Source organism: Emericellopsis atlantica (assembly GCF_019669845.1).
Source record: "Emericellopsis atlantica unplaced genomic scaffold F5Z01scaffold_3, whole genome shotgun sequence".
NCBI lineage: Eukaryota > Fungi > Ascomycota > Sordariomycetes > Hypocreales > Bionectriaceae > Emericellopsis > Emericellopsis atlantica.
In genome coordinates this window covers 266102-278598 of record NW_025764705.1, presented here as the reverse complement: position 1 = coordinate 278598, position 12497 = coordinate 266102, and the positions used below count along the sequence as shown (strand labels likewise).

The 12497-nt window shown below is 53.9% G+C and overlaps 5 protein-coding genes across 5 annotated transcripts; 2 read left to right on the top strand and 3 right to left on the bottom strand.

The window, feature by feature from the left end:
• Window positions 1-84: 84 nt before the first annotated feature.
• F5Z01DRAFT_309178 (alpha-tubulin) lies at window positions 85-2092 on the bottom strand. Its single transcript, XM_046258933.1, has 5 exons — window positions 1972-2092; window positions 1780-1838; window positions 1407-1717; window positions 849-1352; window positions 85-796 (listed from the first exon to the last, which is right to left on the bottom strand). The coding sequence occupies exons 1-5, from the start codon at window positions 1981-1983 to the stop codon at window positions 321-323; spliced, it is 1362 nt and encodes a 453-aa protein (XP_046121831.1). The 5' UTR covers window positions 1984-2092; the 3' UTR covers window positions 85-320.
• A 1292-nt stretch (window positions 2093-3384) lies between these two features.
• On the top strand, window positions 3385-4773 carry F5Z01DRAFT_308829 (arabinogalactan endo-1,4-beta-galactosidase). The gene has a single exon (XM_046258931.1). It carries the CDS (start codon window positions 3619-3621, stop codon window positions 4666-4668), a length of 1050 nt encoding a protein of 349 aa, XP_046121830.1. The 5' UTR covers window positions 3385-3618; the 3' UTR covers window positions 4669-4773.
• A 105-nt stretch (window positions 4774-4878) lies between these two features.
• F5Z01DRAFT_632923 (uncharacterized protein) lies at window positions 4879-5929 on the bottom strand (the record flags this gene model as incomplete). The annotated part of the gene is made up of 2 exons (XM_046261897.1): window positions 4879-5449; window positions 5502-5929. The coding sequence occupies 2 exons, from the start codon at window positions 5927-5929 to the stop codon at window positions 4879-4881; spliced, it is 999 nt and encodes a 332-aa protein (XP_046121829.1).
• A 1078-nt stretch (window positions 5930-7007) lies between these two features.
• On the top strand, window positions 7008-8026 carry F5Z01DRAFT_644538 (40S ribosomal protein S15). Its single transcript, XM_046262781.1, has 4 exons — window positions 7008-7133; window positions 7291-7367; window positions 7466-7762; window positions 7818-8026. The coding sequence occupies exons 1-4, from the start codon at window positions 7119-7121 to the stop codon at window positions 7885-7887; spliced, it is 459 nt and encodes a 152-aa protein (XP_046121828.1). The 5' UTR covers window positions 7008-7118; the 3' UTR covers window positions 7888-8026.
• Window positions 8027-9228: 1202 nt separating this feature from the next.
• On the bottom strand, window positions 9229-10328 carry F5Z01DRAFT_308893 (NADH-ubiquinone oxidoreductase 17.8 kDa subunit). The gene is made up of 4 exons (XM_046258932.1): window positions 10239-10328; window positions 9973-10184; window positions 9661-9899; window positions 9229-9606 (listed from the first exon to the last, which is right to left on the bottom strand). The coding sequence occupies exons 2-4, from the start codon at window positions 10084-10086 to the stop codon at window positions 9474-9476; spliced, it is 486 nt and encodes a 161-aa protein (XP_046121827.1). The 5' UTR covers window positions 10087-10184; window positions 10239-10328; the 3' UTR covers window positions 9229-9473.
• Window positions 10329-12497: the final 2169 nt, after the last annotated feature.

Below are 12497 nucleotides of genomic sequence, written 5' to 3'. Positions count from 1 at the left end.
CAAAGTATGAATGGCCGCTTGCGAAAGTATGTTCGAATTATCAAATGGATATCAACATTGATCTGAACCTGCTTGCTTGAAGAAAAGAAACACAAGAGGATAAGTAGTAAGGTGACAGTCCGATCTATTCCACTGGGCGCCAAAGACTCTCCTACTCAAAGCAGATTTTCGTTCAGAGGGTTAACGACAAATGGAATCTACCATGCCATGTCCGCCCGCCTCGCTCAAGATTCCGAGCAGCCGAGCCATGCCACCTGTCAGACAGCTCTGAGCTCTGAGACAGGCATTGGACGGTGTCGGAATTACTTCTGGGGGCGCGCTTAATACTCAACATCCTCCTCGGCCTCGAGGCTGTCGGCAGCGACCTCCTCGTAATCCTTCTCGAGAGCAGCGAGATCCTCACGGGCCTCGGTGAACTCACCCTCCTCCATACCCTCACCAACATACCAGTGAACGAAGGCGCGCTTGCTGTGCATGAGGTCAAACTTGCGGTCCAGACGCGACCAGGCCTCGGCAATGGCGGTGGTGTTGGACAACATGGAGACGGAGCGGTCGACAGAGGCCAGACCGCCATCCTCGGGAGCAGCGGGCACGGCCATGGGCTTCTGGTAGTTGATGCCGAGCTTGAAGCCAGTGGGGCACCACTCGACAAGGTTGAAGGAGGCCTTGGCCTTGAGAGCAGCGATAGCAGAGTTGCAGTCGCGGGTGACAACATCACCGCGGTACAGCAGAGCGACAGCCATGTACTTGCCGTTGCGGGGATCGCAGACGACCATCTGGTTGTTGGGCTCGAAGCCTGGGAGTTGTCAGCCTGGCTCTCGCGGTCAAGGAGTTGTGTGGATACTTACACTGGAAGGTGAGGTCGGAGACCTTGAAGCTCTCGTGCTGGCTCTTGGCAGAGGACACCACAGGAGCGTAGGAGATGAGGGGGTAGTGGATACGGGGGTAGGGGACCAAGTTGGTCTGGAACTCGTTCAGGTCGACGTTGAGGGCACCGTCAAAGCGCAGGGACGAGGTGATGGAGGAAACGACCTGGGCGATCAGGCGGTTGAGGTGGTCGTAGGAAGGGCGGGGGATGTCGAGGTTTCGGCGGCAGATGTCGTAGACAGCCTCGTTGTCAACGAGGAATGTGCAGTCGGAGTTCTCAATGGTGCTGTGCGTCGAGAGAACAGCGTTGTAAGGCTCAACAATGGCGGTCGAGACGCGGGGCGAAGGGTAGACGGAGAACTCGAGCTTGGTCTTCTTGCCGTACTCGGTGGACAGACGCTCCAGGAGGAGAGCACCGAAACCAGAACCAGTGCCACCACCAAAAGACTGGAAGATCAAGAAACCCTGGAGGGAGCCGCAGTTGTCTGTGGATACATTAGTGACCCGGGTCATCCTTGGTACCAACGCGCGCTACTGACCGGCAATGCGACGGATGCGGTCGACAACGCTGTCCACCATCTCCTTGCCAATGGTGTAGTGACCACGAGCGTAGTTGTTGGCAGCATCCTCCTTGCCGCTCATCAACATGTCGGGGTGGAAGAGCTGGCGGTAGTCGCCCGTGCGGATCTCGTCGATAGGCGAAGGGTCCAGGTCGACGAAGAGGGCGCGGGGGACATGCTTTCCATTGCTCGTCTCTGTGAAGAAGGTCTCGAAGGAACCTGGGTCGCCGACATCCTTGAGGTTGGGGTCGGGACGACCATCAGCGCCGAGGCCATGCTCGAGGAGGTAGCTGTCAATAGCTGGTTAGCGCTTGGTCGTTCGTCGCGGTGCCGAAGTTGAGGTCAGACGTACAGCTCCCAGGCAGAGTTACCCAGCTGGGTACCGGCCTGGCCGACGTGGAGGTGAAGAATCTGCAAATAAAAGCATCAGTCCTGGTTCCTTCTATATTCCATCCAGATGTCTTTCAGGGGGCGAGTGGCGCCAAGATATCACAGGAGCAAGTCCAAATCTCGAGACTCGAAGAGAGCCTGATCGGCAACATACCTCGCCCTTCATGATGGGTTATAATACCACGAGACCTTTCGAGGAGAAGCCGAGAGGATACTGCGAGCGACAACGGATGTCGGAGGTTCAGAGGAGAAAGGAAGAGGAGAAGTGGTTGAGATGGACGTGATTTCTGTTGTGGGCTCACTTGGCGGGGTCAGATGGAGCTAGCGGTGAGCGGTGAGGGTAGCAGTACATGCTTCGTCAATGAAATTATACCATAGACAAGGTTCCACTACATCTGCCGACGAACCCCTGACGATGGAGACCCCCAGGGGGCCACCAAATGGCTTGCCTCAAGCTGTTGGCTCCATCAGTCGCGTCTACCAGCCAAGCCTCCATCCAGCCTTTGATAGCGCAACAACATTGAAACACCTACGATGCTATGCAAGGAAGATGCGATAATCGCGTGACATACCATTGAGCTATCAGCGCATTTGGAACCTCATGACGGCGGCATTCAATCCTTCTGGCTTTGCTGGAGAAGAAAGTCCACTGCCTGGTCTTACCCCTGAGCTGGCGGCACATCGATTTAGCGCGATTGGCAAGTCCCACCACCATGTTGAAGTTCATGTTCGTGGTGATGACTTCGTCGCATTTGATGTCGTTCCTCGTCAAGGACAAACTGGAAGGCTGGCCTTGTATCGGTACGTTTTTCCAGACAAACACGCATCGAACCTCACAATGCATTAATCCGTAATTGTGCGGCCTGTCTCCCCCACAGAGCTGGCCAATTCGCGATCCAGGCACAAGTCGGGGTAACGGGCGCTACCGAAGCTAACTTCAAACGACGTCAGACCTCAGGCTCGTAACCATCAGTGCGAAGATTGTCCGTGAGACATATCCTTATTCTTTGGACCTTCAATGTTACTGGTAGATTGTGCAGGTCCGTGCTGTAGTCCACCTTGTCACGTCAAACGCGCACACGAGCAGATGCGTCCTCTCTTCTCTTTGAGATCCCACACGTCGAATCTCTGTAGGCATCAATAGCCAATGTCTTACACTGCAGTCAAACCCAGTTGCAGCAATGTTACTTGAGGCCACCACTGGTGCCTGCACATCTGCACAAAAGGTGGCCGGTCATGTCATTTTTAGCTACAATCATGCGAACAATTGGAAGTTAGAGGTACAAGGAGGGATCTCCAAGGCGTACCACTTTGGAAAGTTGCAAAGGTTTGTCTACCCGCTGTCCTTGACAGTGTAATTCAATCCTAGACGGTTCAAGTAGCCGCAACAGTTAACTTCATGAGATCAGCATAGGCCTATTTGATCTCTGCCGGCGCGGTAACACGTGTCAGTGTCAACCACTGACTACATGTAGTATCTCAAGGCATGTGCCGATCGTAAATGCAACTTGATGGCGGCGGAAAAGGAATGCATGCGGGGTTCATCGAAGTGTGAACCCTATGATTTGTAGGCTAATGAGTATGATATCCTAGTATGGTATCTCGGACCGTAGAGCTCCAGTGCTCCAATCTTGAAACCTACAACACCGGCATGAAACGATGCCGGCAATTGTTTCCGCCAATCCGCGTGGACGACCAGGAACGGACAAATCACATATAAAGAGGAGAATTGAAATGGCGCCCTCATCAGTTCTGCTCTCAGGATGCTTCGATCTCGGCATCTTTGCGTAGAACAGTCACGATGGGTTATACAGCGCAAGCCATACTGCTGTCGCTAGTCGCCACCTCTTCGGCGCTCCAGTACGTCGGTGTAGACTGGTCATCCGTCCTAGTGGAAGAGGCTGCCGGTATATCCTACACCTCTTCGTCTGGCGCCTCTCGGCCACTCGAGAATATCCTTGCCGACGCTGGAGTCAACACTGTCCGCCAACGCGTCTGGGTGAACCCTTCCAATGGCGACTACAATCTCGACTATAACCTGGAAATCGCCAAGCGCGCTCAAGCTGCTGGACTCGACATCTATGTGGATTTGCACCTGAGTGACACCTGGGCCGACCCGGCTCACCAGGCGATCCCCTCTGGTTGGAGTAGTGACATTGACACTCTATCGTGGCAACTCTACAACTATACTCTCGAGGTATCAAACGCTTTTGCAGCTGCCGGTGTCAACCCATCCATCATCTCCGTCGGTAATGAGATCAGGGGTGGCCTCTTGTGGCCTGTTGGCCACTACGACAACCCTTACAACATCGCCCAGCTCCTGCATTCTGGATGCTATGGCGTTCGAGACTCGAACATCAGCCCGCCGCCAAAAATCATGCTTCACCTCGACAATGGCTGGGACTGGGGCGTCCAAGAGTGGTTCTACAGTACTGTGCTCAGCCAGGGCCCGCTGCTGTCGAGTGACTTTGACCAGATGGGCGTCTCGTTCTACCCCTTTTACGGCCAAGACGCGACTCTGAGCAACCTGGCGTCGACATTGAAGAACATGGCGAGCACATTTGGCAAGGAGCTTCTGGTCGTTGAAACGAACTGGCCAACTTCTTGCCCTTCGCCCCAATACCCCTTCCCGAGCGATGTGTCCAGCATCCCATTCACGCCCGAGGGACAGAGCGAGTTTGTGAAAAAGGTAGCTGACGTTGTGGCTGGCGTCAACGGCGGTGTTGGGTTGTTCTACTGGGAGCCAGCTTGGGTGGACAACCAAGCCTTGGGTTCTTCCTGCAATTCCAACACCATGTTTGCGTGGCCAGGCAAGGCACTGTCGAGCCTCAATGTGTTCTCGCGTATTTAGAAGAGTGGCGGGGGACAAGTTGAAACAGTCATGAATTCATCACATGACCCCTAGACTAGAGCCAGATTGCTCTCAAATGCTCCGGCCATTCCCTATCGGCCCGCTATGATAGAAAACAAAATGGTATCGTATGAATAAGCACCGCTGCGCAAAACCCCACGGGCTACCGGCCAGGTAGTCATGCTCATCGCGCCCCTGTTGTGTTGGAGCTTAGTCGTTCCTCTCCAGTTCCTCGATGCGGCGCTGAATCGCTTCCTTTTGCGCCTTGAGTGCATCAATCTCCCCATCCGAGTCCCTGCCACCACCTGTTCCTTCAATGGATGCCCTCTCTTCAAGCCCGTAGGCAGGCGCAGAGGGTTCAGGTCCTTGACCTCTTTGCCTAATCGCAGACAGGCGGGCATCTTCAGCCATTGCTGCTTGAGATCGCTCCCTGCTTGAGCGCTTTCTCCTCCTGCACAATAACCAAAGGGCCACGCCAAGGGCTAGAAACCCACCAATGGTCGCGCCAATGCCAATGCCAATCCGGGCGCCCAGTGACAGCCCCCCATTATCAGACTGGTCGACGGTTCGAATTTCGTCCTCGTCGGTTAGCCCTAGCAGGTCCTTGTCAACTTCCTGGAAGAGCGCATTGATTGTCCAGACAGCCAAGGTAGCGCTCGTCAGAGTCAACGTCTCCTTGGTCAGGACGTCGTGTGTACCGGCCGTCGTATTATACACAATAGGCACAGCAAGCGCGGTGGGTATCTCGCGCTTGCAAATGCTCCCGTCAAGCGAGTACTCGCTAGCACGGCAAGTTAGCACGGCGCCGTCGCATTCCAAGGTTGTCCACTTACGATGAGCAGCACACGGCCGTGGTCGTCGCCAGCGACTTAGGCTCATTGGTGTTTCTTCGTACAGACACAGTCGTCCAGCCGTTGGGGCAGGTACCCGGGCTGAAGGTTCCCGTACGTCCACCGTAGAACATTCCATCGGGATAGCATGACAAGGTGCTCGCATCAACATCTGGCTCCAGATCTAACCATGCAATAGGACCGGTGGTTCCAATGTTGAAGGTCTGGTTGATATCATACGTCCAGGTGCAGCTGTCAGGTGTGCTCCAGTGCGTTGTCATCGGTGGGTAACTGGTTGGCCGTTTATCGTGGATCGTCGTGGTGAGGATCGGCGTGGAGCTCGCTACGGCTGTTGCTGGCGAAGCTGTCAACGTCGGCGCGCTTGACTCTGCTGCGCCGCCACCAGTGTCTGACTCTGATGGGGACGCCATCTCGCGTCGTTCCATACACCAGACCGGCGCGGTCGTCGGATGGTGCAAGATGCTCGCTCGAGGTATTAATTATGGGCAGCGCATCCAAAAAATGGAGGACTGGAAGACTTGATGAGGCACCCCCAAAAGGCGAGCTGATCGCCGATCAACTCCACCGCTGCACCGGGAGTCTGGGGTGGAACAGGTCAAGCGCAAGAGTGGCGCGTGCAGGCTTCCCGTTGTCTGAGAGGGTCGAGGCGACTAGGTCGGTATGCACCTTGCTGTGGTGAGCAGGTTGCGGCGGACGGGCGGCGTAGAGAAGTTATACAAACCAAGTGGCAGAAATCTCGATGGTCAGGCAATGACAAGCGGAGCAGGAGAAGCGGTCGTTCATTTCTTGGTGTTTTCAAACCCCCGTCTTGCCTTGCCCGCAAAGGGTCGTTTTGTTCTCTTGGGCCAGTCTTGGCGGATCTTATCACCGCGCGCCAAGACGAGAAATGAGAGACGGAGTGGCCCTGCCTCAGTGCCTAGTGCACCACAACTCTTAGCAGAACATTGGCATCGCCCTTGTGATGCCTTGAGAATATCTTGGACTTCAGTATGATGAAATGATGTTGTAGCTGCGTGGATGATGAGTTTCTTTGCAGCTTAGAGATCAATGAGGTGACGGACAGTTGCGTCTTGCATGTTGAGCTAGCTCTGAGGCCGGTCAACATGGGATTGAGGACGAGCACAAATTTCTCCATGTCTCGCAGCCCATTGCTACGTATACGTATTAGCGAAGCAATTGCCGGCTGCAGGCTCTATGAAGTCATGCGAGTCTTCGACAAATCTTACCTTCAGGTAGACTTGGGAATTCATCTTCTTGGCAATGACTTGGCCGGTCCTCGGCACCAGATTGAATATCATTCCCGGAAGTTCGCTTCCATTTGCTTTGCTTGGCGGTTTGATGTGTCAGCAGCCAGCTTCGGGCCGGCTTTTCGCCGGCCAGATAGTTGGGGCGCGTAGTGCGCACGAGTTGCAGCGGGTCCCGTGTGCCAGGCCACACAAGTGAGGGGCGAAGGGCAGAAACCCTACAGAGTCTCGAAATTTTGGCTCCATACAGCCTGAGTTGCACGACCTACTACGACTCCAGCACGGCCAAAAGTCTCGCGAATCGACACCCTGCGAATCGATTTGCGACGGATCATCAACCAACAACACCGCAATCATGGCTGACGAATACGTACGTGCTATCCTGTTCCCTCGCCTGCACTTCATTCCTGCCGACGACAGCGATGCGACGACTGTTCAAATCGATGATGTCGATGCTTTGGATGGCCAGCACACGCGGTGGTGATTTTGGCCATTGGGACACGCTTAACTAACTTTCGATGCTGCAGGACGCCGAGCAGGCTGCCGAGATCAAGAAGAGAAGAGCATTCCGCAAGTTCTCTTACCGTGGAATCGACCTCGACAAGTACGTTCATCACCCTACCGACGACCAGCGACCCGCCCGAACCACCACTGCCCCGTCGAACGAAACAGACTCAAGAGCCTATGCTAACGCGCACGCAGCCTTCTGGACCTCAGCTCCGACCAGCTCCGTGATGTCGTCCACGCCCGTGCCCGCCGCAGGATCAACCGCGGTCTCAAGCGCAGGCCCATGGGCTTGATCAAGAAGCTCCGCAAGGCTAAGCAGGAGGCCAAGCCCAACGAGAAGCCCGACCCCGTCAAGACCCATCTCCGCGACATGATTGTCGTCCCCGAGATGATTGGCTCCGTCATTGCCATCTACTCCGGCAAGGAGTTCAACCAGGTCGAGATCAAGCCTGAGATGGTTGGCCACTACCTCGCCGAGTTCTCCATCTCATAGTACGTTCACTCTATCGCGAAATGCTCTGTACCCTGTGTACTAACGAGACCACAGCAAGCCTGTCAAGCACGGCCGTCCCGGTATTGGTGCTACAAACTCTTCTCGTTTCATTCCTCTCAAGTAAGGAAAGGTGCGGTGGCTTGGGTGGTGTTTGCATTCATGGACTTTCAAGGGCGAAAAGGGCTGGTTCTGGTAGAATGCTCTACCTTATGGTGATGACAATGATTACCACGAGAGTACAATCAAAAAACCTCATCAAATCATATTGGCTCTACTGTGTTGCATGCACCATTTCCTGGGGCCCGCACGTTCCTGTTGACATGTTCCTTGGGGGTACGATTGTTGCAACAGCACACGCGTGCTAACCGGCTTCTACCCATCGGCCGCTCATGAATTAACGACGCATGAACAGGGCCTTGGCCAGTCTGCTGGCATGGTATCTCGTGAATATGACCAGGATCTGCCACATGCTCGACTTGCAAGCAGCACACGGGTATGGAACTTGCTTGTTGTAGCTAATGAACAGCTCTTGGCCTGCTCTGACATCTTTGCACAGCCTGACAGTGACCAAATGCGGATGTGCCGAGTCAATTGCAATGGTACAATTGGCGCAATCTGGACAAGCGTGGTTGATGTGAGAGGTGAGAAAGAAGACGTGAACATGTTGAGTGGGTTGCCTGTCGAGGATTCCGTTCTCAGCCACGAATTTATCCAGTCTCTTCCTATCTTAGCGCTTGACGACCTTATCTGGCAAGTATTCGAGCCACTGAGCGAACATGGTCCTTAACTGAGCACGCCTGTGTTGACTGAGAGCATTCCAAGCTCGCCATACCGTGTGATTTGGACGTCTGGGGAGTTTCAGAACGGCCGCCGAGATACAAGGTTCTTCGAGATATACGGGGTGTTGCCGAGGAGAGTCCTCGTTCAAGAACACTCCTCTTCCTCGCCGCGCATTCGTATTGAGAAGCGTCACTGCGCCCAAGCGAGCAGCCACCGGAGCTGTCCAGGGTCTGCTAATAATTGTCGCTTTCCCGGCGGGACTGTGGGAACATTGCAGAACACCAATATTGCTATCCCCTGGGAGGTTTCAGCTGATGACAGTCGAAAGAACCTTTCGCTAATGGCACGAGAGGACGCAACACTGCACGAAACGTTGCTGTATCAGCGACAGAGCAAGGCTTACTTACAAACTTCGTTAACCGATGGGAGGCGTTTAGCCATGCTTGGTCGGCCAGATATTTGTTATATCGTTGCGGTTATCAATGTGGGAGGCTATGTCTTTGTATCAACAACAGGGCTAGATAATCACCGGCTTTTGATGACAGGTGAACGTGGATTCTGTGGTCATGTCGAGGCCTCAGTAACTTACCCAAGTACATAAGGTGCCTTACCTGATAGATCAACAACGCGAGCCTGATTCACACTAGCTCCTTCCCTTCACTATTGCCGACCCTGGAAATTTGCACAGCAGCAGCCGCAAGTGACGGGAGCCACCGAGAAAACGTCCACGTCGGTGTAAATGTTGAGGCACCTTCACTTGCGGAAGTTTCGTAGGTAAGGGGTCAGTACGAACCCGGCTGAGGATCAACTGAATCGATTCGAAACGGAAGACCCAGATAAGTTCCAGGCAATAGTGATGCACATAGGGAATTCCCCTCTCGGAATGTATTGGCTGGTACCTCTAATATCCGTGTCGCGTATTGTACACTCCTATTCCTTCTCGAGCCGCTTCATCTTGAGCTCCTGGTCCTTGACATGTTCCTTCCTGTAGTGCTCCACGACCGAGTCCAAGTTCATCATGTGTCCGGCGCGGTTGTTCCTTTGAGCGTGGGATTGGAGGGCCCTGGGGCAGCGTTAGTTTCGTTTATTCGATCCGAATCACCTGTCGTTCACATACTCAGGATATGACACATCGACCCAGCGCTCCTTGGGAACCTCATTTTCGAATAGAGCGCGGTCGAATCCAGCCTGTCGGGCAGCCTTGACGTGGGTCGCATTGATCTCCTCCCAGTCCTCGCTCCGCGACAAGTACTTGTTCATCATCCGGGTGATGCTCGAATCCTCGCCTTGCCGGGGTGTCATCTGGTAGACGAGGATACCGAAGAAGAAGGAACCAACCGCCAACATAGACCCTGTCTGTGAATCACATGCGTCAGTGACTTGCTTGCGGGCATCAACAAAGCGTGTTGGGGGTCGGGTGCGAGCGTACTCCGAAAGATTCGTTGACCTCGGCGGCCTTGTGGTGAGAGTCGCTGGCATATGAGCGCGTGCTTCGCGGCAATCGACGAGCCAAACAGCTCGCTCTCTGTCGTGCGGCGAACATTTTGAGCAGCTTGGGTCGTCAATTGAGGCTTGTTCGTCGTCTAAGATGCTCAATTGCAATGTCGTCGGCAATGCAGTGCAGTCGCCGGGTTGGACCCGCTTTATTATGTAAGCTGTTTTATCCAATAACGTTGTCTTAGTTCATCTACCTACGTAAGGTACTTATTTAGCTATCGGTGCACCGACACGCGTGAGCAAAAATAGACGTCGACTTGGGCCCCATCGACACATCGCTCTACTTGACTAATAGGCATTGGTTTTTCAAGCCTCAGTCTTGGTCAAGGCCCTCACACGGAGGACTTGGCTACGTTCCCACCACCAAAGTCGCGGCTGGCGCAACGTGACCCACGACACCATTGAGTGCTTCTTACTCTGCTTCAAACACCATGTACCTGTTGTGCCTGCTCAAGATAGCCTGAAATGGCCATTGTTACATCAAAAGCCTGGCAAGATCTGATGGCTTATTTCTTTACCTTGTTTCCCGGCATCCCAAGCCTTGGAATGGGAGCCACGGCCATCACATAACAGGGAACCTACCTACCGTACGTTGGTCCGTCAGGCGATTTTCAATTAGCTTGAACTATGTTCTTGCCGACCTTCCGCTTCAGTTGGACAGCCATACAGACGCACATCCCGATGATAGCGCAGCGATGACATCCCACGACTCAACACTTTACTGTGGCACATCTGTCATAGTACCTCCGACTGACGGGGCAAGGCTATCCACGAATCGAAACTTGCCTCGCTCTCAGTGAAACCTCTCCACAACCTGATTTAAGCCTTGGCGCTAACGGGAGGTGAGTTCATCCAGGGTCCTGTTGGCTGTCGGGAAAACGTGAAAGGCTTGAGCTTGGCTTGTTTGGCTGCACATCTAGTGTGCCTGTTTAGCTGCAACTCGGTAATAATGTCGAAAGGGGCTGCCATGTAGAGGCATCATTCGCTCCATCCCTTGGGGACTCCCGAAGGATCGGTAGGTCACAGCAGTGGATTGACACGCGAGAGTTAGACCCTTGGTGCACTCTCGGACGCAATGCATCCTCAGCACGCACACTCTCACTTGTCTCGCCACACCAATGCTGCTGACTGCAGGGCGAACCACATGTACCCTCGGCGAGGTTGCGTCGTGTTTCCATTCGACGGATAGCCGGAAGCCGCAGCTGAGCCACGGACGAGTTCCCTGTATTCGGGAAGTCTACCAGGTATCCTCCCACCCACTCATCCTCACCAAGTGGAACCGGAAGATGGGTTCTGGCAGGCACTGCTCCAGAGGTCCAGAGCTCCAGAGCTTGCCTAGTTGTTGATATACAGTTCTGGCTCATGTCATGTCATTGTGTCAACTAGGTCCCAGTCGCTGCAAGGTGTTGACCGCAAATGTCGTCAGTGAAGAGTCACAGGCCACTTGATGATCAGGTGACAGCGAATAACAACATCGCATTTGAGGCGCATCGGCCATTCCAGGCTTTCAGGGTCGGGCACGGGCTGTGAACTAGTTGGGCAGCTATGAGCAGCGAAAGGAGAAGTGGTCTCATAACCCCCCAGGTATAATATACCAGGCAGGCTCGCAAGTTCCGCATTTGTCTAACCCAGACCAAGACTCAAGTTGCTGACTCCGAACTTATCGACATTTCGAATCACAAGTCGTCAGTCGGAAGATATCACAGTGTTCATTCACCTGCTGCCGCCGCTTTCGTACAGCGCAGTACTTGGTGAAGCTGCCAGGACCCGCTCAATCAGTCTGTCGTCGCCATGTGCCATCGAATTGTGGCCGAGAAGGTGTGTGAGGTCTGCGGCTGTAAGATGGGAGAGACAGTAATCGATTTCGACGCCTGTTCACGAATATGCACGACGCCGACGTATCGACTCAGTGCCGAACCGTTGGAGCTCATATGTTCATTGTGCATCGCTGCATGTTCCCCGACCCCGAACTTGAACACGAGCCCGGCGACGATGTCGACTCAGGGAGGCGTTGATCGAGAAACATTCCCCAGCCCCTTTACCCTTGACAATAAAAGAAGGAGGCAAAGCTCAAGCAGCAGCGCGCCAAGCGAATTCAGCCTATGACCGCTGAGAAGAGGATATCTTATTGTGCATGTAGGTATTAGCGTCGCATGGGTTCTTGTCTAAGAATCTGTGCGGGCCTACTGTTATTCATGGGAAACGGCACATGGAGCCACCATTAAGATGGTAGCTTGCATGAGGGGGTTCGCCCTGAAGCAAAGGTTGGGCACCTTTTCATTAGCATGGACACTGCATGATGACGATGCAGCGAGCGTTGTGATTGACATTGGCTTTAGTTTGCATCAGGCTCGCACCTTTCGTGCAGCCAACGCGTCAGAGAGAAAGCAGAGCTGTAGAACGATTCATTACTTCAGGAATCACTACGAGGCAGCTCTCGGCACTTACGCTATCAAT

Excerpts from the sequence above, each read along its gene's own strand:
- F5Z01DRAFT_309178 (XM_046258933.1), bottom strand. Across the intron at positions 1,353-1,406 it reads CCGCATCCGTCGCATTGCCG|ACAACTGCGGCTCCCTCCAG; the intron begins GTCAGTAGCGCG and ends ATGTATCCACAG. Across the intron at positions 797-848 it reads CTCCGACCTCACCTTCCAGT|GCTTCGAGCCCAACAACCAG; the intron begins GTAAGTATCCAC and ends GACAACTCCCAG.
- F5Z01DRAFT_308829 (XM_046258931.1), top strand. The coding sequence starts at position 3,619 with ATGGGTTATACAGCGCAAGCCATACTGCTGTCGCTAGTCGCCACCTCT.
- F5Z01DRAFT_644538 (XM_046262781.1), top strand. Across the intron at positions 7,368-7,465 it reads CGTGGAATCGACCTCGACAA|CCTTCTGGACCTCAGCTCCG; the intron begins GTACGTTCATCA and ends ACGCGCACGCAG. Across the intron at positions 7,763-7,817 it reads GCCGAGTTCTCCATCTCATA|CAAGCCTGTCAAGCACGGCC; the intron begins GTACGTTCACTC and ends ACGAGACCACAG.
- F5Z01DRAFT_308893 (XM_046258932.1), bottom strand. The coding sequence starts at position 10,086 with ATGTTCGCCGCACGACAGAGAGCGAGCTGTTTGGCTCGTCGATTGCCG. Across the intron at positions 9,900-9,972 it reads AGGTCAACGAATCTTTCGGA|ACAGGGTCTATGTTGGCGGT; the intron begins GTACGCTCGCAC and ends TGTGATTCACAG. Across the intron at positions 9,607-9,660 it reads GTCGATGTGTCATATCCTGA|GGCCCTCCAATCCCACGCTC; the intron begins GTATGTGAACGA and ends ACGCTGCCCCAG.